Consider the following 19,603-nt stretch of genomic DNA (forward strand, 5'->3'; position numbering starts at 1 on the left):
GCGGGTGGGTGGGGGGTGGGGGTTCTTGTTTAAATCATAATTTTTTTTTTGAAAAAGTGAATTACTTACTTTATTGCAAATAACAAACATTTTATTGCAAAATCAAAAATGTTTCCTGTTAACAAATAATGGCATGGATGAGCCTTTTCTCAAATAGGAATTGGCATAGATAAGCCTTTTCTCGAAGTTTGATGGCATATTTGAGCATTTTCCCTTAATTGTATGATGTGATATGTAACAATCTGCTTTTATCGTTATTTTTTTTGTTTGAGAAGTATTATAATTTTCCTTTTCATTTAAATTACGTTTTGAATATAATAGTGTATAGTATTTTTAGATATGTCCTAACAACAACTAAGAAATCCTTATAAAGCTTGCATCTTCTTGATGCCTTTAAATGAATCTACTTACTTCGTAAAAAACACTTGTGGTTTTCAAAATAGTATTATGACACGGCTCAATGTAGCCACCAATCATTTATTTATTTTATTCATCTTTTGACTCCCCCTTTCTTATTTTCACCATTCATTTATTTATTTATTTAAAATCAATGCATAGTTATTATTTGTTTAATGTCTAATAAAATTATATATTCAAATTATTCATAACTCAAATCTCATATTGTTACTTATACCTTCTGTTCTTAAACACTATTCCTAACTTTTGTGTTTCCATTACAATAGTTATTAACTATATTTAATATTATAATAAACAAAGTAATAATAAAGAAAAAATAAAGCAGTTTAAAAGTCTTTTAAGAAATCAGAATTTGTATAGAGACTCCAGAGCTACTATAAAAGATGAAAATTAAAATACATAATAACATTTACACGTAATACAACATATTATTCGATTAACTTCACCACTATAGATGTTTTATTCTACTATATACATATGAATAGTTTGTACTTAAAAGAATGCACATAATTTCAATTTTGTATATTGAAACAGGATGAAAAACATATCATGAAGCAAATGAAGAGAAATATCAATGTTGTCTTATCTGATACTAACTTGAATATAAATTTTACATAATTATGTTATTAAATAAGAAATTAACAATTTATAGAGATTCATATTCATATATATATATATAAAATTTATTATATTTTCACGTAGCACACGTGAAGCACGAACAATTTCACTACTTAAAAATTTAATCTTGAAAATATTTTATATCTGTAATGTACATGCAAGCTTGGATGCACCTCGACTAACTAATACCCTGGGTTACTTGCTACCTCCCACCAACACGGGTATACAAGGTAACTCTATCCGTCATGGTTTAGACAAATGAAAAAATCACCTAGTATTTTCAGCTCAACTGAGGTCTGAACCTGCGAGCTCATGGTTCTCAACCCGCTTCATTGCCAACTAGGTAGTGACCTTGAAACTTTTCATAGCTAGTGTTCCAATGTTTCTGTGATAATTAGATAACGTTTTCAACGTTTATTATAGGCTTAACCATCAGTGACCCCCTAAAGTTGGCACGATGCTTTACTTAGACACCATAACTATAACTGAGAGATGCTCATTTTCGACACCTTATGTAAGGTCCCGTTGTGTCATTTTGACCCTTTTTCATATTAGCAAAAACATATCACGTGTGTTACACTCGCAAATGACGTGTAAAGTGACAAATTAAACAATGACATTTTTCATTTGTGTTAAAAGTAATTTTTCAAAAATAAATGTTGAGTAAAAATAAAAGTGACACATGATATTTTCCCCCAAACAATTACAAAATAAAACAAAATTTGAACTAACTAAAAAAGTCCACGCCACCTGCTCCAAATCCCCACCCCACCCCGATCGTCTTCTCCAAAGCCCACGTCCCCACCCTACCCCGATGTCCTTTCCAAACCCCATTGAGTTCCTTGGTTCATCCTTCTAGGCTTGGCTCCAGCCTTTACGCGCTCAGCAGCAACTTCTTAGGCTGGGCCACCAGCTTGAGGTTGTTCCTGATGTTGGACTTCAGCAATGGCAGCTAGTAGCCACTGCTTCTTTAGTGTGAGAATCTACCTCTTTATCGCTTGCGGCCTGGGCGACTCGATTAAGGCCGAGCCTGTGAGCGTGTTGTTTTGTTCGTAATTTGATCAGGAAATCAATTGGCGATTTCCCTTGCTTGGCTTACTTACTTTTGGATATGATTAAGATTATCAGAACATCCAGAAAGATTCTTTTTTAAAGCTTGACTTGGCCCCCGGACAATCACATTCTCTAAACCCCGCACCCCAACCAAACGAATACCTCTATTTCTTTTGCAGATGGTGAAATTCAAGCCCACAAATTATCGAAATAAGCTTTTATCGATCTTCTTAAATTCACTTCCATGCAAATATTAAATTTTTCTAAGAAAGAATTTTATGAATGGGTTTATTCTTAAATTTTAAAAGCATTTTCCGTAATTTTTGTTGAAACCTTCATTCACAATGTATGAAATTTAACTTGGACAAAATAGTGACTAAAAAATGGGGAAGAAGAAGAAAAAAATAATTCAAATATTAACTAAACAACCTTTTCACACGCTCGATGAGTGTATCACACTCATTATGCCATGTAAGCAAAAAGTGTCAAAATGACACAGCGAGATTCTACATGATTCTACATGAGGTGTCTTAAATAAGCATGGTTTAGTTAAGGTGTCTACTTTAGGGGCCACCAATGGGTTAGGCCTTTATTATATAATATTATCTTGTGAGCCACTTAATAACAGACTGCAAAGTGAAGAACATAAACAAATCCCACAAAGAATTGAAAGAGTACCTCAATAGTAGTGCAAGATGACAAATGTAAATTGGGCTGATAACGTGACATGGACTTCTCTTCCGGAAGTGGAGGATAATATGATGACAAAGGAGCTGAAGAACCAACAGAACCTGGAAACAATGAGGCCGAAGTTCTAGGAGGTGAATATGAGACAAGACGTTCATGCAAAGGGGGTTCCATTGGAAGAGGGGGTGGAGGAGAAGCTGGAAGTGGCGGCTGGCTAGCATATGTCTTACAACCCTGTGCCGAATATAAGCTTGTGCCACTACGGTCAGCTGAATTAATCCTCTGGTCATGTGGGGAACCATAATGATTTGATTTTGAATCCACATGATTCGGCATTGCATAAGCCTGCGAATAATGATGGTTGTAACTGTGACCATCCACGGGCAAATGGCTTGTCTGTTCATTGTACAGTTTATTCATCCCTGAAACTCCATGCCTTGGAAGATAACCACCTCCAAGTTTTGAGCTGTACCTTGATCCTTCGTAATTCTGTTGGTTGTGTTCTACATTGTGGTGAGTATCAGCTCGAGGACTACCATATTTGTAACCATTTCTCTCTGGCAAATTCTTGTCATATCCTAATTGTCCAAACTGTACACTCCCTTCCCTCGGTGGATATTGCTGTCTCTCAAAACGTTCTTGGTCACGAAATGTTTGATTTCTATCCATATTACCATAACCTTGATCTACATAACTGCTATTGCTATTTTTTCCACCTAAAAATCCATCAAATTTTCCATATTCTTCACCGTCAAAACTTCCACGCCCTTTGTCTAATTCGTAAGCTGCCCCACCAAATTCGTTAATCAGCTGCAATCTCCTCTCATTATCAGTTGAAAACCTAGCTAAACTAGTCAATTTTTCATTCGTAAAAGCACCCGATGAATCATCAACTCTCATTCTCTTCACTCCAACATTGAAAGCACCAGGTGAATCATAACTAGGTTTCATATTTCCATACACATCTGAGGGGCGGGGATGATGCTCGTAGCCATCAACAGTGGAACGATGAGGAGGGGGCATAGGGGGTCCACCACGATGATCGATGAAGGGGTCGTAAGCGGCCTCATGAGGAGGAAGTGGAGGGCGGGAGAGGGGTTGAATGGGATGTGGTGGCGGATATCGGAAACTAGGGTTTGAAGGGAAAGGGGTTGGAGGGGGGCAAAAGGGGAAGTGTGAGATTGAACAAGATGGACAGATTCTACCTTGAATTGGTGGTGGAGGAAGATGAGGACGCCATGAATGATCCATCTACAATCTTCAACTGGACACAGATGATCAAGAAGAGCGCACACAATTTAGAGAGAGGACAAAGGGGAAAACAGTAAAGAAGAAGGAAATTTGTGAATGGGTGTATTATACAAGATCTATGGAACTACTCTTTTTAGTTGCCTTTTCTTTTTTTCTTTATTTATAATCATCTTGGTCATTTACTTGGGTTTTTCATTATTTATTCAAATTATATTATTTGATACAATTGATATATTTTATAAAATATATTATTGAGTGCATTTATGATTTACGGGTATATATCGAGGAAAATAATGTTGAAGGCACATGAAAGATGAGGGAAGCCTCCTATTAGAGAAAGAGAGCGCACTTCTCATGTCATAATTTTTTTACTTTCGTCCGTAAATATTACATATTTGATTCTATCTATAAATCTATTTTTTTTTATAAGCAATAGCGAAGTTATAAATTTCTTAAAGGGTGTTCAAAAATAGCAAATTGTTATGTTACGGATGTCCAAAATAAGTTATTCAATCATTTTGTACATCATTTTACTTATATATATTTTAATTTTTTCCGATAAAGAGTGTCCAAAGATAATATGTGGCTATGCCACTGCCTATGAGTGAAAGTATCAATTTGTTACATATGAATGATGATATTACATGATTAGAGCCAATTCCAATAGACTTGTTGGAGGGCCTTGATGGCCATAAATCTTCGCATTTGTATAGTGTTTTGAACAGAGCCAATTTCAATAGACTTATTAGAGGGCCTTGATGGCCATAAATCTTCGCATTTATATAGTGTTTTGAACGTTAAAAGTTATGGTAAAATAGGCATTTCACTTGAAAATTGAAACAAAAGTTAAAGCTATGTGAGTGAACAAGAAGTCCCTTCACAAATGTTAATCAACTTTTTGACTCGCTTAAACTAGCAGGTGAAATGCCCAATAGGTATATGCCAAAACAAGCAAGAATATTGATACAACCTCCCTTTGGAATTTTTCCTGTTAGTTTGAGGGATCAATCACCTTCCTTTAGCACACAACAAAAATATGACCCTGTACTACACACCAATAAGCTAAGTTGCACGGATTCTTCAGGTTCGATGTCACACCATGTCAGATTCTCCAAAAATACATTACTATTGGCGACTTTAACACACAATCATTGACATTTCTGAAGAGTCTAGGCATCATAGCTAGTAAGACAACAAAAGATCAGTCATCAAGGATGAAGGATGGGTAAAAGGAACAAATAAACAGGTACAATTAACGAGGAGAAATATTACATCAATCTATTAATAGTATATAATTCTTCAAAGGTCTGGAGATATTAAATTCTTTACAATATACAGATACTAGAGGCATTCACAAATACGAAGTCAAACTCGCCAAACATATCCACACTAACAGAAAGTAAACACAAAATGAAACAGGCTGCTTCAAGTGAAACACAAGTAACAATTCTGATAAAGTAGAAACATTTAATGGTCCACAGAAGCTTGAAGGAGTCCATCGCGAATCTGGCTTGCCACATCTCTTACAGCACCAGGCCCATGAGGAAGGAAGACAGCAGATGATTTACTGGAAGCGCCAATTTCTTTCATGGTGTCAAAGTACTGGGTTAAAAGGACCATGTCCATTACATCCTTTGCTGAGGTTCCAGGCACATTCACTGAGAATCCAAGCACGCTGTCTCTCAAACCATCCACAATCGCTTGACGCTGTCGTGCAATACCTAACCCTGAAAGATACTTTGATTCTGCCTCTCCTTCAGCCCTTTTAATTTGCAAAATCTTCTCCGCCTCTGCTTTCTCATTAGCAGCCACCCTCAGCCGAGCAGCTGTAGAGTTGAAAACAATTAGGACATGAAAAGATACTCTTTTATAGTGGGGCGTGTAGCTCAGTTGGGGAGCTGCCCACACCTTCACGCTAGTGATTAACTGATGTATATAGTCCTCTTGGACAAAGTACTAACTAGTCAGAGCAGTTGAGAACCAGCAGGCATCAGGCTTAACTAAAGAGATGAGATTTTAGACATACCAGCATTGATTTCATTCATAGCTCTCTTAACATTCTCATCTGGTTCTATATCAACTATAAGTGTTTGAACAATTTCATATCCATAAGCCGACATAGCCTATAAAGGATCATAATGACATACATATGAGATCCAATGAACAATTCAAATTGCCTGTATCAATTAAGAAAACAGTGAAGAATTGGCTTACCTTCTCAAGTTCATCCTCGACAGCCCTGGCAATTTCATTTTTCTGCTCGAAAACATCATCAAGATTGAGTTTTGGAACACTTGCTCTAATGACTGACAAATATAAACATAGATTTGTGTAAGTTAGCATTACCCATTGAAATCAATTTATTCTCAGAAATAGTATATAAACAGACAGATTAAATAACTACCATCAAAAACATAGGCTTGAATTTGACCCTTAGTGTTGCTTAGTTTGTAGAAAGCATCATTTGCTTTGTCTGCCAGGGCACGGTACTGAATTGATGCCACAACATTGACAAACACATTATCCTGCACATTTGTTGCAATATGTATTAAGTCATTAATATGCATAAATACTGAAAATCATCACCTAGTTATGTTTGTCAAAGAGCAAATTGTGGTTGACTTTGATGATTTGGCTACGAACCAACACAGCTTGTGTCAAAACAATGGAATTACTGTTTCGGAATAAAGAATAGACCTTTGTCTTTGTCTCGCAGCGAACATCCAATTGTTGCACCCTGAGGGAGAGATGGCCAGCTAACTGGAATCCGAAGCACCAAGGCAGACAGTGACAACCTGGCTGAAGCACATCTTGATACTTGCCAAACTGCTCTGTAATTGCGACGGTGGATTGATCAACTTGTACACAGCCCAATAGATTGCCCATACTCTGCAACGATTACATGAAAAGGAAGATTATTCACAGAAGTCACCCATAAAACAAACTCAAAAAAGATATATTACACCATCAGAACTTGTCATTATAAAGGAGCAATTTAAACGAGTAGCAAATTCTAAAACGAAAAACACAATAGTTATACACTTTACAAAATTACACTTGGGACATCTCAAGTTCACAATCCAAAAAGGGTAATATTCTCGAACTTCTCCCTGGAACTAAAGATTACAAACTGTTAGTCACACTTTAGGGAGCAATTGCTACTCTAGTTTCTTTTACAAAGCTACTGCACATCAGCAATAAACTCCCAGTTAACTAAGAAAAGATTAAATGACAATATCACCAGTTCAATTGTTGTTTTCAATATTCATCTATAAAAGGCATATCCCACCAAATCGACATGAAAGTTAAATTCTCCTGTCAAATTTCTCAACCTTATCAAACCCAAAATCCAACTCCCAATCCAACAAGGCTATAAACTAAATTTCATGGCATTAAAGAAACTAGAATAGCAATTTTCTGCTTATAACTACTCTCCCTTCTCCAATTTATGTGACATTTTTCGAAATATCAAAATTTTAATTTGAAAATACAGAGTTGACCTAGATCAAACTAGCAAGCAAGTCTTCCTTCACACATTAGGTCTAACACAAAAACGATTAAACTATAAGAACAAATAGAAAAATTGAAATTGTATAAAGTATGTGCATATGTACATAAACATACTTACAAAAGCGAAGCAACAAAGCTAGCGAAGGAGTGAAGAATCGAAATGGGTATTTCGATAGTTAAGATTGGGTGAGTTTATATATTTGGGGATAAGTCTATGGAGGAAAGAGACTTGATGAAGAAGAAAGTATGTGGAAATTGTAATGGAGTTGAATATTATTAGGAGAAGATACTTCGTAAATATCAAATTAATTGGATTGGCAACTCGTTCCCATCGCCATCTCATATTTCAAAGCTTTCGATAAATTTATGTGATATAGTCTAACTTGAAATAATTAAAAAAATATATATTTAAATTAAAATAAATAAATGAATATTTATATTATAATAAATTATTTTATTAAAAATAAAATATGTTTTTTAAAGTTAAATATTTTAAAAGTAATTTTTTCCCTTATTAAAAGAATATACGTTATATAAATTGAGATTAAAAAACACAAAAAGCTCAGGCTTTTTCCATATATTAGATTCATAAAAATTTTAATGAATTGTTTGACAGTTGGTTAAAGTTACAAAAATATAATGCGTTATTTTTTTTATATATATAATTAGTTATTCAAATATATTATTTCCTCCAATCACTTTTAATTGTAATTGTTTTAATTATAAGAATTTTAATTGATATTTTACGGTATTTTTATTGATATATATAAAAAATTTAATTTACGGTGATTTTCGTATAGTTTTTTGAATATCTAAATTTTTGTTTAAAATATAAAATTAACTTAATTTTGAAAAATAGTCAAAATTGACTTTTAAAATGCACAACATGACGGTTAAAAATGGATTGAGGGATTACATAATTATTTAATATAAGGTACAAAGATTGTAATAGAGTAGTAGGTACTTCGTCATCATTAATCAGGGTTCTTGAGTTCGAATGTCTTTGTTAGAGAGCAATTTCCTTTTTTTTTTAAATAATAATATAGAATTAATTTAATATTTATTATTATAAAAATCAATAAAAAGATATATAAAGTCCACACGTCCTTTTAACGATTGATAGACACAAAAATCATTGAACTCCTGATTAAATTTGAATCATTTACTATAAAATTATTATAAAATAACACTCCGAACCAAATTTTCTACTTACCCGTGATTTGATATTCATACTGACTTTTTATTGTTTCTTCTTATCTTGTCTAGCGGAATATTGGAGGTACATATAGTAAATATCTCCAAAATAAAATAAAAATACAATGGAAACATTAACAAGGCACATGAAAAGGACACATATTAATTAATTAAATGTCACTAACTAATTGTAATATTTATTTGGATATTGGTTCGTTTCCTAGGAAAAATGTTGTGACAATAGCCTCATTTGTCTCAAAGTCAAAGCTGGATCTAAAATATCGTTTATGAATTTGGTTAACTCTAGCAATTTTGTTCAGATATTATTTTTATATTTAAAAATCTTTGACTATGTACATAAAAATTATTAGTAAAATTCAGAATCGAAATTTCCTCCTGATTTTACAAAATTAGAAACCTCTTCCTTTCGTAATTAAGCATCATGAACTAAATACTCTTGTTCAATTTAATTGGTCAATTCTAACAACTTGCCTTATACGTCGTTCAATAATATGACTAAACTTTCATTTACCAACTTATCCTAGTCTACGTCAAACCTAAATAATAGGATATTCTTAATGTAAGATGGACGATAAAGTATTTTAATTAGAATTTATGTGATGATTTTAAAAAAAAAATAAAAATATAAAACGAAAGATTACACGTCAGAAAAAAAGACGAGGTTTCTTAGAAGTGTTTGTTACTTTGTTAAAATTAATTAAGAAACTAATGACAAATGGTGATTAATCTATCAAATTATTCAAAATTATGGAATGAGTTTAATTTAGGTTATATGTTGCACCTTGCCAACATGTCATTTTATTAAGGAAATAGCTCCGCGAGACTTAGGATGAAGAGATCATAAATTAAGTAGTGTTACAAACTCAAATAATTTAAAAAACGCTTAACAACTATTTACATTTGGAGTAGGTCAAATGGCAAAGTAACAACTATTTAAAAAACGCTTAACAACTATAACAATTATTTTTTAGGTATGTATAATAAATGTCGAACTCCCTCCCACTAGTTTGTATGTTTACTTCTCAAATTTTGAACCCCTCATTAAAATTTCTGACTCCGCCCCTGCTGTTGACTAAGTGTCTATTACCATTTTTGGTTTTTTTTTCTTTTTCTTAACTTCTGTATTGTGATTGACCAATTGATAATGAGTGGTAAACAAATATGAAAATTATCACCTTAATAGAATCTCAACTTAGTTAGTTATGATAATAACACACAAAAAGAACAGGAAAAAAGAGAAAGATGGAGATGCGGGGTATCGATCCCCGTACCTCTCGCATGCTAAGCGAGCGCTCTACCATCTGAGCTACATCCCCATGTTGTTTACGTTTTCTGCTTAGAACAATAAAATTCTAAAACTTAATGTCAACATAATACAAAAACTCTTTCAATAGCTTTATTATGTACTACTGAGTTAATATTCCATTTCATCCGATTTTCAGTTATACTTGGTTCATGAATATTTCCAGATATTCTGGTACTTGATGGTTTGTTTACCCAATTTTTTAACATTTACTTGCGTAGGCAAGTTCTTATACCATCATCAAATACTGTTAAGAAAAAACTTACAATAAAAAAATCATCGAAAAATATTAATTTTTTATACTTTATTTAAGCTCAAACACTCATTTATAAAGTGATTAGAGTCCACACACTCAACTTTCGTGAGCATTGACAAAATTTCAAACATATTATTAGCCTTTTGAGGTTTATGAATTTTTTATGAACACACAATTAATTTTTTGTGATATTCCGTTACAAATGAGATTAAAATATATTATTAAAAAATTATGTATCATAGTGATTCAACTCAAATCCTCAATCGTTCAAAGCTTAGTTCTAATTACGAATTCAATATAAAAGTATTAGTAGTATTTATTTAAATATATGAGGAGTGAGTGGTGTTGTTCCAACTTCCAAGTCATTTTTTCCTAAAAGAAGTAAAGAACTCTATTAATACCATACAGAGTGACCTGAGCAGTGACGTGATTTTCCTACCTGCAACGCCATGGCTTCCGTGGCAAAAACTTCATATATATTTCAGCAATTTTCAGTGTCTTTCACAGAACTTCCATAGCAATTTCAGTGTTTTATCTTCAGCAATGGCAGCAGAAAACGTAGCCCAATCAACCTTCCCACTCCAAGATCGTGTGGCCATTGTTACCGGTTCTTCTCGCGGAATCGGCAAAGCAATTGCACTTCATTTGGCCTCACTTGGTGCTAAACTTGTCATCAACTATTCCTCCAACTCCACTCAAGCTGACGACGTCGTATCCCAGATCAATTCCACCTCCGGTTCCCCACGTGCCATTGCCGTCAAAGCCAATATCTCAGATCCAGATCAAGTGAAATCCCTCTTTGACGCTGCTGAATCGGCTTTTCAATCGCCGGTCAACATCCTGGTAAACTCCGCCGGGATACTTGACGGAAAATACCCGTCAATCCTAAACACAACCCTAGAGGATTTCGACAGGACTTTTGATGTGAACGCTCGTGGAGCTTTCGTGTGCTGCAAGGAAGGTGCTAAGAGAATCAAACACGGCGAAGGAGGGAGGATTATATGCTTATCGACGTCCTTAGCAGCGGCGTTTAGACCTGGATACGGAGCGTACATCGCTTCAAAAGCGGCCGTGGAAGCAATGGTGAAGATACTGGCGAAGGAACTGAAAGGGACGGGAATAACGGTGAATTGTGTGGCGCCGGGACCCGTAGCGACGGAATTGTTCTACGAAGGGAAAACAGAGGCCATGATAAAGAGGGTGATTGATGATTGTCCACATGGAAGACTTGGCCTGCCGGAGGATATCGCGCCGGTGGTTGGGTTTTTGGCCGGCGACGCTTCTGAATGGGTTAATGGACAGATCATTCGTGTCAATGGCGGCTTCATCTAATCTATTTATTTATTTTGCCAAGAGTTTTGTTTTACCTGCATTTTGTATTGTGACATCTATTTGATTTTGTTTCATTTTCTCTTATTATATAATATATATAATATAATATAAAATAATAACCAATATACATAAAAAAAATCCCCCTAAACTTGAAATGAGAACTTACTTTATTTAAATTATACGAATATTTATACATTCCTTAATATTTTCTGTGTGAATTATTTTTAATTCTCTGAACACCAACTCAATTGAAGGCTAGGTATTGTTATATATCATGTTTTTATTGGTCCACGTCTCTAAGAGTTTAAAAGATATGTTACTCGTTTTATATAATTCATTCGTTTCCAAAATACAACCCGATCCATTTCTAAACAAATATTCCTTATAAATCTCTAAGCCAGATTCTCATTCTCTCAAATCTACAAGAACTAATGTGAAGATTTTCTTCCGTTAGCGTGAAGGATTTGTTGAGTTTAGAATTTTTAGTGAAAAAACAAAGAATTTATGAAATCTTTTATTGAAGAAGTAACGACAATCTTGAAAAACTGAAAAGTAAGAAAACAAAATCAAAATAATAGATGAAGAAGAACAAGTTTGAATCTTACATTTTGAAGAACAATATTCTTTCAAAGATTCATCTTTTAGGTTTGAAGAGCATAGATTTGAGAAAAATTAAGAAAAATATAATAAATTAGGTCACCATTTTTTGGATAATTGAGTTGGTGAGGGAGAAGAGATAATTAGGATTCATAAAAGTGAAGATTGTTCTTCAAATGGGTAATGGGATCGATATTACTGTTGGAGGGACAAATTTAATTTTTTTAAAAAAGTTAAAAGATGACTAATGCGTCGTTCTAAGCTGTAACAACACACGCACAAGGCTGGTGTTCTAAGGATTGAAAATAGTTCACATCAAATATGTAAAGGGATATATAAACACCCATAGAATTTAAGTACTAAAATAAATTTTCGTGTCAAGTTCAGAGAGATAAATCGATTTGCGAGCACTGTTTTACTTCCTTAATCCTAATTAACATAACTAAAATTCAACAATGCATTAAACATGCTTAACGTTGATAACGATAACTCATGAAAACAAATCAAGCATTCAAATTCAATCACCATTGTATTTGGGAGATCACATGGAATTGAAGTAATTTACACAATTTCAAGTTCATGCATATTATAATGGATAGGATCATGTTTTTTGAAGAAGCGAAAATATAAGTATTAAAAAACATTGTAAATAAATAAATCATAGTAATAAGATGGATGTCTATCATCATTTTTACTCACATTATAAATAATTGATGTGAAAAATTAGCATGTCATTCCACAAAAGAGTGTTGTTCAAAAATTTCAAATCATAAGCTTCCATTACAAATATTAAAATAATGTTCTTATCATATTAAGTGAAATAGTACTGCAGAAAAGAAGACCAATAATATATCAGATTTTATTTTAATATATAAATTTTTAAAGACAATAGATTATCAAAATTGCAAGAACCACAATTTCATGCTAATTTTTATGATTTTGTTTTATGTTTATAAATATGTAATTTCTGAATTGTATTTAAGAGCTAAATTTGCTGTTTGGAATTTTATCTATTTTCAAATCATCATTTTCATTTTCTTAAATATATTTGTTTACCTTATTTATCATTTTTAACTTAGTCCAAAATATAAATAAATACTATATGTTATCTGAATTTATGACTCTCTATATTACTTTTTTTAATCATTTGTTAAAGTTTTATATTTGTGATAAGATTAACTTATGTTTTAGTTATTTCTTTAAATTTGAATATGTTTCTTTCCCAAATATAGCAGACATATGAAGTATCTCCATTTAAAATTTTTGTCCTACAGTGTCGAGCGATTTATTTGACTATGACCAAAATTATAACCGATTTATTTTGACTAAATTTCAAGTTTGAATATCTCTTTCATTAGGAAAAAATCTAAATAGTCTTTAATCTATCGGTTAAGACTCAAACGCATTCTTAAATTTTTATATCATGTCCTTCGTATATTGTAATATTCATATATCTTTTATTCTCTCTCAAACTTCAGTCTATTTTTAACATTTCATTTTATCCATAATTTTATGTGTAGAACGTTAAATTTTTTTTAAAAATATTTTTAATAGAAATAATACTCAATGTGAGAGAAGGTGTGAAAAAAATCTTATTTTGTTTGATAGCAATATTATTGCGGCTAAATTAAAAACAGTTTAACATTTCATGTTGCAAGAAAAGAAAAAATATACAGTTACACGTGACAACGACAGATAAATATCTCAATTTTAATTGTAAAAATGTACAATAAAATAAGATGTTCCTTTCTTTTCTTTATATGAAGCTATTATTTCTACTAAATATATAAAAAAAATAAAAAAAATTCTATACATAAATTAGGAATAAAAATAATATTAAAAAATAAGAAAGAATTTGGAAAATGACCTAAAATGTAAACATGAGGAAGTATTATTATTCGGGTGAGAATTCAAGTATGATTTTAATTCTTAATAGAAGATAAAGAGACTATTTTGAACTTTTTCTCCTCTTTTTATTATTTGTTATAAGTATTAAATATTATCACACATTTAGCACCACACCAGCACTTTTCGGTGTTTATCCACAAAATTCCATTTTCTAGCAATTTCAGTGCTTTTCTTCAGTGATCATGGCGGAAGCAAACGTAGCCCAAGGCCAAAACCTCGGGAATCGTGTAGCCATTGTTACCGGCTCTTCTCGCGGAATCGGCAAAGCAATTGCGCTTCACTTGGCCTCTCTCGGAGCTAAACTCGTCATCAACTACACTTCCAACTCTACTCAAGCTGACGACGTCGTATCCCAAATCAATTCCACCTCCGCTTGCCCACGCGCAATCGCCGTCAAAGCCAATGTCTCCGATCCAGATCAAGTCAAATCCCTCTTCGACGCTGCAGAATCAGCCTTTCAATCGCCGGTCAACATCCTCGTCAATTGCGCCGGCGTACTCGACGGAAAATACCCGTCGATCCTAAACACATCCCTAGAGGATTTCGACAGGACTTTCGATGTGAACGTGCGTGGAGCTTTCATATGCTGCAAAGAAGGCGCTAATAGAATCAAGCGCGGAGGAGGGGGAAGGATTATATGCTTAACGTCGTCGATGGCGGTGGCGTTGAGGCCCGGATTCGGGGCGTACGCGGCGTCAAAGGCGGCCGTGGAAGCAATGGTGAAAATACTGGCGAAAGAACTGAAAGGGACAGGGATAACGGTGAATTGTGCGGCGCCGGGACCCATAGCAACGGATATGTTTTACGAAGGGAAAACGGAGGAGATGATTAAGAAGGCGATTGATGAGTGTCCACATGGAAGGCTTGGACTGCCGGAGGATGTGGCGCCGGTGGTTGGGTTTTTAGCCGGCGATGCTTCTGAATGGGTTAATGGACAGATTATTCGTGTCAATGGCGGTTATATTTGATTACTAGTATATGTTCGTTTTATTTCGTTTTTTATTTGGCATTTCCTTTGAAATATTGTTATAATCAATATTTTTAACCTGAAATAAGGTAAAAATTAAATAATACAGTTCAATTTGAAGTCTAAATTTTGTGAATATGCAATTTTAATTTTTTATTATTCATTAAAAAACTACTCATATATTATAAGAATGATATATATAAAAAAAAACGAACGTACTATCATAAACAAAATTTATAGATAGTGTCTGGATGTTCTAAAATATCACATTAGGTGGTATATACTATACTAGTTAGTAGTAAAGAGTAACACCTTGCTCTTGTGAGTAAAAAATCTAAATTTATGAATAGCAACGATAAAAATAATATTAACGTTTTATAATTATAATTTTGTTACTTGTATTTCACAAGCAAATTATGTTTGTTATTGAGTATTGGATATACTCAATTTGTATAAATCGTGGCGAGATTCCAGAGAGAGGCGAATATCAAAAAATTTGGTGCGATTTGAAATTAAATAAAATTATAGATAAAATTTTTATTTTGAATTTATAATTTATCATAATGCATAATTTTTTCTAAAAAAGAATTATTAAGAGAAGTGGTCCAAGATTAAATTGATCAGCGAGACAGCGACCAGAGATAGTGACCAAAAAAAAGCCCACTATGTTTGGTTCACGGAGAAATTACCTAAATTTTACTAGTTTAAAAGCTAATTATTTAGATATATTCTATTCTGTAATATTATATGTATTTTATTAGATTTTGGTTCCTTCAGATATATGTATTTCGGATACATGAGTAAAAATTAATGTAATTTATTTTAGATACATTATATTCAAGTGGATTCTTAATCTACATGAGATACACAACAATTCTCTTTCGCATCTTTCCATCTCGCTCATCACTCTCCCATGTATCTTGTATCCCAATACATAAGAATCTCGCTCACCTCCCTTCCCAATCTCACTCGCCTCTTTTCTATCTTTGTGTATCTAGTGGCAAATGTAATTTATTTTAGATACATTATTTCAAGTGGATTCACATGTATATATCTGAGATACACAACAAATCTCTTTCTCATCTCTCTCATCTTGCTCACCACTCTCCCATATATCTTGTATTCCATATACATAAGAATCTCGCTCACATCCCTTTCCAATCTCACTCGTCTCTTTTTCTATCTTTGTGTATCTAGTAGCAAAAAGATATGTATTTAAGTGTATTTTTTTCAATATATGATAGAAAACTCTTAATAAGTGATATAATACGAAATATTTGAAAGTTCAAGTAATAATACATAATGCTTTTATCGCTTACATAGTGAAATATATCTAATTAAGTAATTCTCCCTTGCTTCTTTAATGCTTTTATCACTACTTCATGAAGTCTGTCGGTGTAAAAACTACTTCGAATGACTTGTGTTTGCTTAATACATGCGTATCAATTATTGTTGAAAGAAAAAAAATGATAAGAATAATAACAAAAACTGAATAAATTATACACTTTTCATAATCTAATATTATTTCTTTTAAATCCACTTTATTCTACTTTTGAACTATCTAAGCCATAATACTCATATTCTAGTTCACATATGCACTAATATTTGGAATTTTGGATGTTGTCCTTTTCATAGATGGATGGTTGTAAGCAAACAACTCATTTTCAACAGCATATTGGACTTATCTTTTAAATTAGTGCATATAAGTTAAATTTCATCGGAATCAATAGAGATGCCCTTTGAATTTAGACGCAACGCATAGAAAAAATCATTATTCTTTTGTTTGTAAACAGTATCATGATTGCGAATCGAATAGGATTCTATTAATAACTGTACGTTTCCCTATTGGTACTCATATCTACTGGGGAAAAAAAAAGCTAGTAGTAACAAAGAACCATAACATTACTAGCATCAATGGAGGAGATTGACGGAGAAGCAACTAAAAATGAAATAAACTACAGAGGAATCAGAGCCATGCCCTTTGTCATAGGTTTTTTTTTTTTTAATACACTAAACTTGTATTAGTGAATAGTCTCATAATTTTTCCTTTTCTTGACACCATTTTATACTTTTCGTACTAAAACATCATATAGCCGAGTCTAACTTGTTGTTGTATGCTAAAAACTGCAGGGAATGAGACATTTGAGAAGCTGGGAACAATTGGAAGCTCATCAAATCTCTTGGTTTATTTGACAAGTGTTTTCCATTTGAAGAGCATAACAGCTACTAATATTGTCAACATCTTCAATGGCACTTGCAACTTTGGCACCTTGCTTGGAGCTTTTCTTTCTGATACTTACTTTGGTCGTTACAACATCCTTGGATTTGCCTCAGTGTCTTCCTTCTTGGTAACCAAACGCCAGAAAAATGACTTCCTCAGACAAAAATTGTCTAGAAATGACACCATTATTTAAGAAACCTTCTAATTACCAGATCTCTTCTTTAATTTACAGGGAATGCTAGTTTTGACATTAACAGCAGCAGTCACAAAGCTTCATCCACCTGAATGTGGAAATCAAGAACCTGCACCAATATGTGTTGGTCCAATACCAGGACAAATGATATTTTTACTAGTAGGCTTTTGTTTGCTAGTAATTTGGTGCTTCTGGCATAAGGCCATGTAACTTAGCATTTGGAGCTGATCAATTTGATCCCAAAACTGAATCAGGAAGAAGAGGAATCAGTAGTTTCTTCAATTGGTACTATTTCACTTACACATTTGCTGTGATGATCTCATTGACTGTCATTGTGTATGTTCAAACAAGTGTCAGTTGGTCGTTGGGATTAGCAATCCCAACAATTATGATGCTCCTTTCTTGTGCACTTTTCTTTGTGGGCACCAAAATTTATGTCAGGCTTGTGCCAAAAGGTAGCCCTTTATCAAGTGTGGCACAGGTCTTAGTGGCTGCATTCAAGAAAAGGCACTTGCAGCTGCCAGAGCAACCATGTTACTCCCTATTCAACCATGTGCCTTCCAATTCCTTGACTTCTTTGCTTCCTTACACTGATCAGTTTAGGTAATTCCACTTGCCAGCATCAATGTTACAAGTTAATTTCGCGTAAACTGACCCTCAAAGTTAGATAAACTACTGACTGACTAAAAGGGCTCATGATTTCAGATTCTTGAGTAAAGCAGCAGTAAAAACACCAGAAGACCAAATAAACTCATCAGATGGATCAGCAGTCAATCCATTGAGGCTTTGTAGCATTCAACAAGTGGAAGAAGTGAAATGCTTACTAAGAGTAATCCCAATATGGGTAGCTGGAACTATCTATTATGTCTCTGTTGTTCAATCACAAAATTATGTTATCTTCAAAGCCTTACAAAGTGACAATCAACTAGGCACAACAATTTCCACATCCCACCAGCATCTTTCATAGTCATTTCCATGCTCAGCATAACGATTTGGTTACCAATATATGACCGTGTTTTACTTCCATGGCTTCGGAAATTCACAGGAAAAGAAGATGGAATCAGCCTTCTCCAAAAAATGGGAATTGGAATATTTCTATCAATCGTAACAATGATCATATCAGGGATTGTTGAAGACAGGAGAAGAACCCTAACTATGACTAGGTCAATGCTACAAATGACTCAGGGGAAAGGTGCTATTTCATCTATGTCAGGACTATGGCTAATACCTCAGATGGCATTATCAGGTGAGCATTTGCAAATCAATGTTTCTTTTACAATTTTGCTTATCTTTGCAACTTCGACTTGAAATAGAGAATTTGTCCATCAATGTTATGTGTCCATGTACAATCCAACACTCCATGCACCAGTGGACAGTTGGAGGCATTTATATTTCACAGTAAGAGGTGAAATTCTTAGACTTATGAAAGATGAACAACTATGAATGCATTTGCCATGGATGTTTCATTAATCAAGTACAAAAAATAACATTGTTTCACTCAAGCTCCACTTCTACATACTATCTTTCAACCTTAACGTACTTCAAATACTCATAACTGAAAACAGGTCTTTCCGAGGCATTTACATTAATCAGCGAGAATGAGTTCTTGTACAAACAATGCCCTGAAAACATGAGGAGCATCGCTGCATCTTTCTTCTTTGTTGGATTGGCAGGGTCAAGTTATTTGAGCAGTTTCTTTTCATCAGTTGTTCGTAAAACGTCAAATTGGTTGGCTGAGGATCTTAACAAAGGGAAATTAGACTGGTTTTATTACCTCATAGCTGCATTAGAGATTCTGAATTTGGGATATTTTCTTGTATGTGCAAAATGGTACAAGTACAAAGGAGTGGCAATGTGAAACAAAATTACGCATGTGTAATTTTTAGTCAGCAGAAATAGTAAGGTAAGTTGTGGCTACAGCGTAAGGTCTAGTTGTTGATGATTTAATACTAATGCTTTGTTAGAACCCAAAATAGATAGTAAAACTTTTATTATGGTAACTCAACTTTTATTTTTTTGATGAAGCAAAAATAAGATATCAAGAACTCAACTTTTATTTTATTGCATGGAAACTC

General features: G+C 33.5%; 4 protein-coding genes, 1 non-coding gene and 1 pseudogene across 10 annotated transcripts in view; 3 read left to right on the top strand and 3 right to left on the bottom strand.

Moving 5' to 3' along the window:
- The window catches only part of LOC107023181, a 17,161-nt gene extending 12,980 nt beyond the window's left edge, over positions 1–4,181 (bottom strand). For 2 of the 5 annotated variants that reach the window (XM_015223786.2, XM_015223785.2), the window contains exon 1: positions 2,767–4,181. In XM_015223786.2, coding sequence (XP_015079272.1) covers positions 2,767–4,026 — 1,260 coding nt within the window. In that variant the 5' untranslated portion in view covers positions 4,027–4,181. The remainder of the gene's footprint in view (positions 1–2,766) is intronic. The other 3 variants (XM_015223782.2, XM_015223784.2, XM_015223783.2) reach the window with 3 other exon arrangements.
- Positions 4,182–5,278: 1,097 nt separating this feature from the next.
- LOC107023833 (hypersensitive-induced reaction 1 protein-like) lies at positions 5,279–7,812 on the bottom strand. 2 transcript variants are annotated; one of them, XM_015224647.2, is made up of 6 exons: positions 7,655–7,812; positions 6,724–6,915; positions 6,431–6,551; positions 6,241–6,332; positions 6,053–6,149; positions 5,279–5,852 (listed from the first exon to the last, which is right to left on the bottom strand). In XM_015224647.2, exons 2-6 carry the CDS (start codon positions 6,910–6,912, stop codon positions 5,494–5,496), a joined length of 858 nt encoding a protein of 285 aa, XP_015080133.1. In that variant the 5' UTR covers positions 6,913–6,915; positions 7,655–7,812; the 3' UTR covers positions 5,279–5,493. The 2 variants fall into 2 exon arrangements, with proteins under 2 accessions (XP_015080133.1, XP_015080134.1); XM_015224648.2 differs by having other exon boundaries at positions 7,651–7,812.
- A 2,182-nt stretch (positions 7,813–9,994) lies between these two features.
- Positions 9,995–10,067, bottom strand: TRNAA-AGC. Its single transcript has one exon. It is a non-coding gene; the product is annotated as a tRNA-Ala (tRNA).
- Positions 10,068–10,623: 556 nt separating this feature from the next.
- Positions 10,624–11,758, top strand: LOC107021538 (NADPH-dependent aldehyde reductase-like protein, chloroplastic). Its single transcript, XM_015222221.2, has one exon. It carries the CDS (start codon positions 10,854–10,856, stop codon positions 11,640–11,642), a length of 789 nt encoding a protein of 262 aa, XP_015077707.1. The 5' UTR covers positions 10,624–10,853; the 3' UTR covers positions 11,643–11,758.
- Positions 11,759–14,222: 2,464 nt separating this feature from the next.
- Positions 14,223–15,241, top strand: LOC107021005 (NADPH-dependent aldehyde reductase-like protein, chloroplastic). Its single transcript, XM_015221569.2, has one exon. It carries the CDS (start codon positions 14,330–14,332, stop codon positions 15,113–15,115), a length of 786 nt encoding a protein of 261 aa, XP_015077055.1. The 5' UTR covers positions 14,223–14,329; the 3' UTR covers positions 15,116–15,241.
- A 1,599-nt stretch (positions 15,242–16,840) lies between these two features.
- Positions 16,841–19,589, top strand: LOC107022975 (annotated as a pseudogene).
- The last annotated feature ends 14 nt before the right edge of the window (positions 19,590–19,603 follow it).

This window comes from Solanum pennellii, chromosome 6, assembly GCF_001406875.1.
Source record: "Solanum pennellii chromosome 6, SPENNV200".
In the NCBI taxonomy this organism is placed as follows: domain Eukaryota; kingdom Viridiplantae; phylum Streptophyta; class Magnoliopsida; order Solanales; family Solanaceae; genus Solanum; species Solanum pennellii.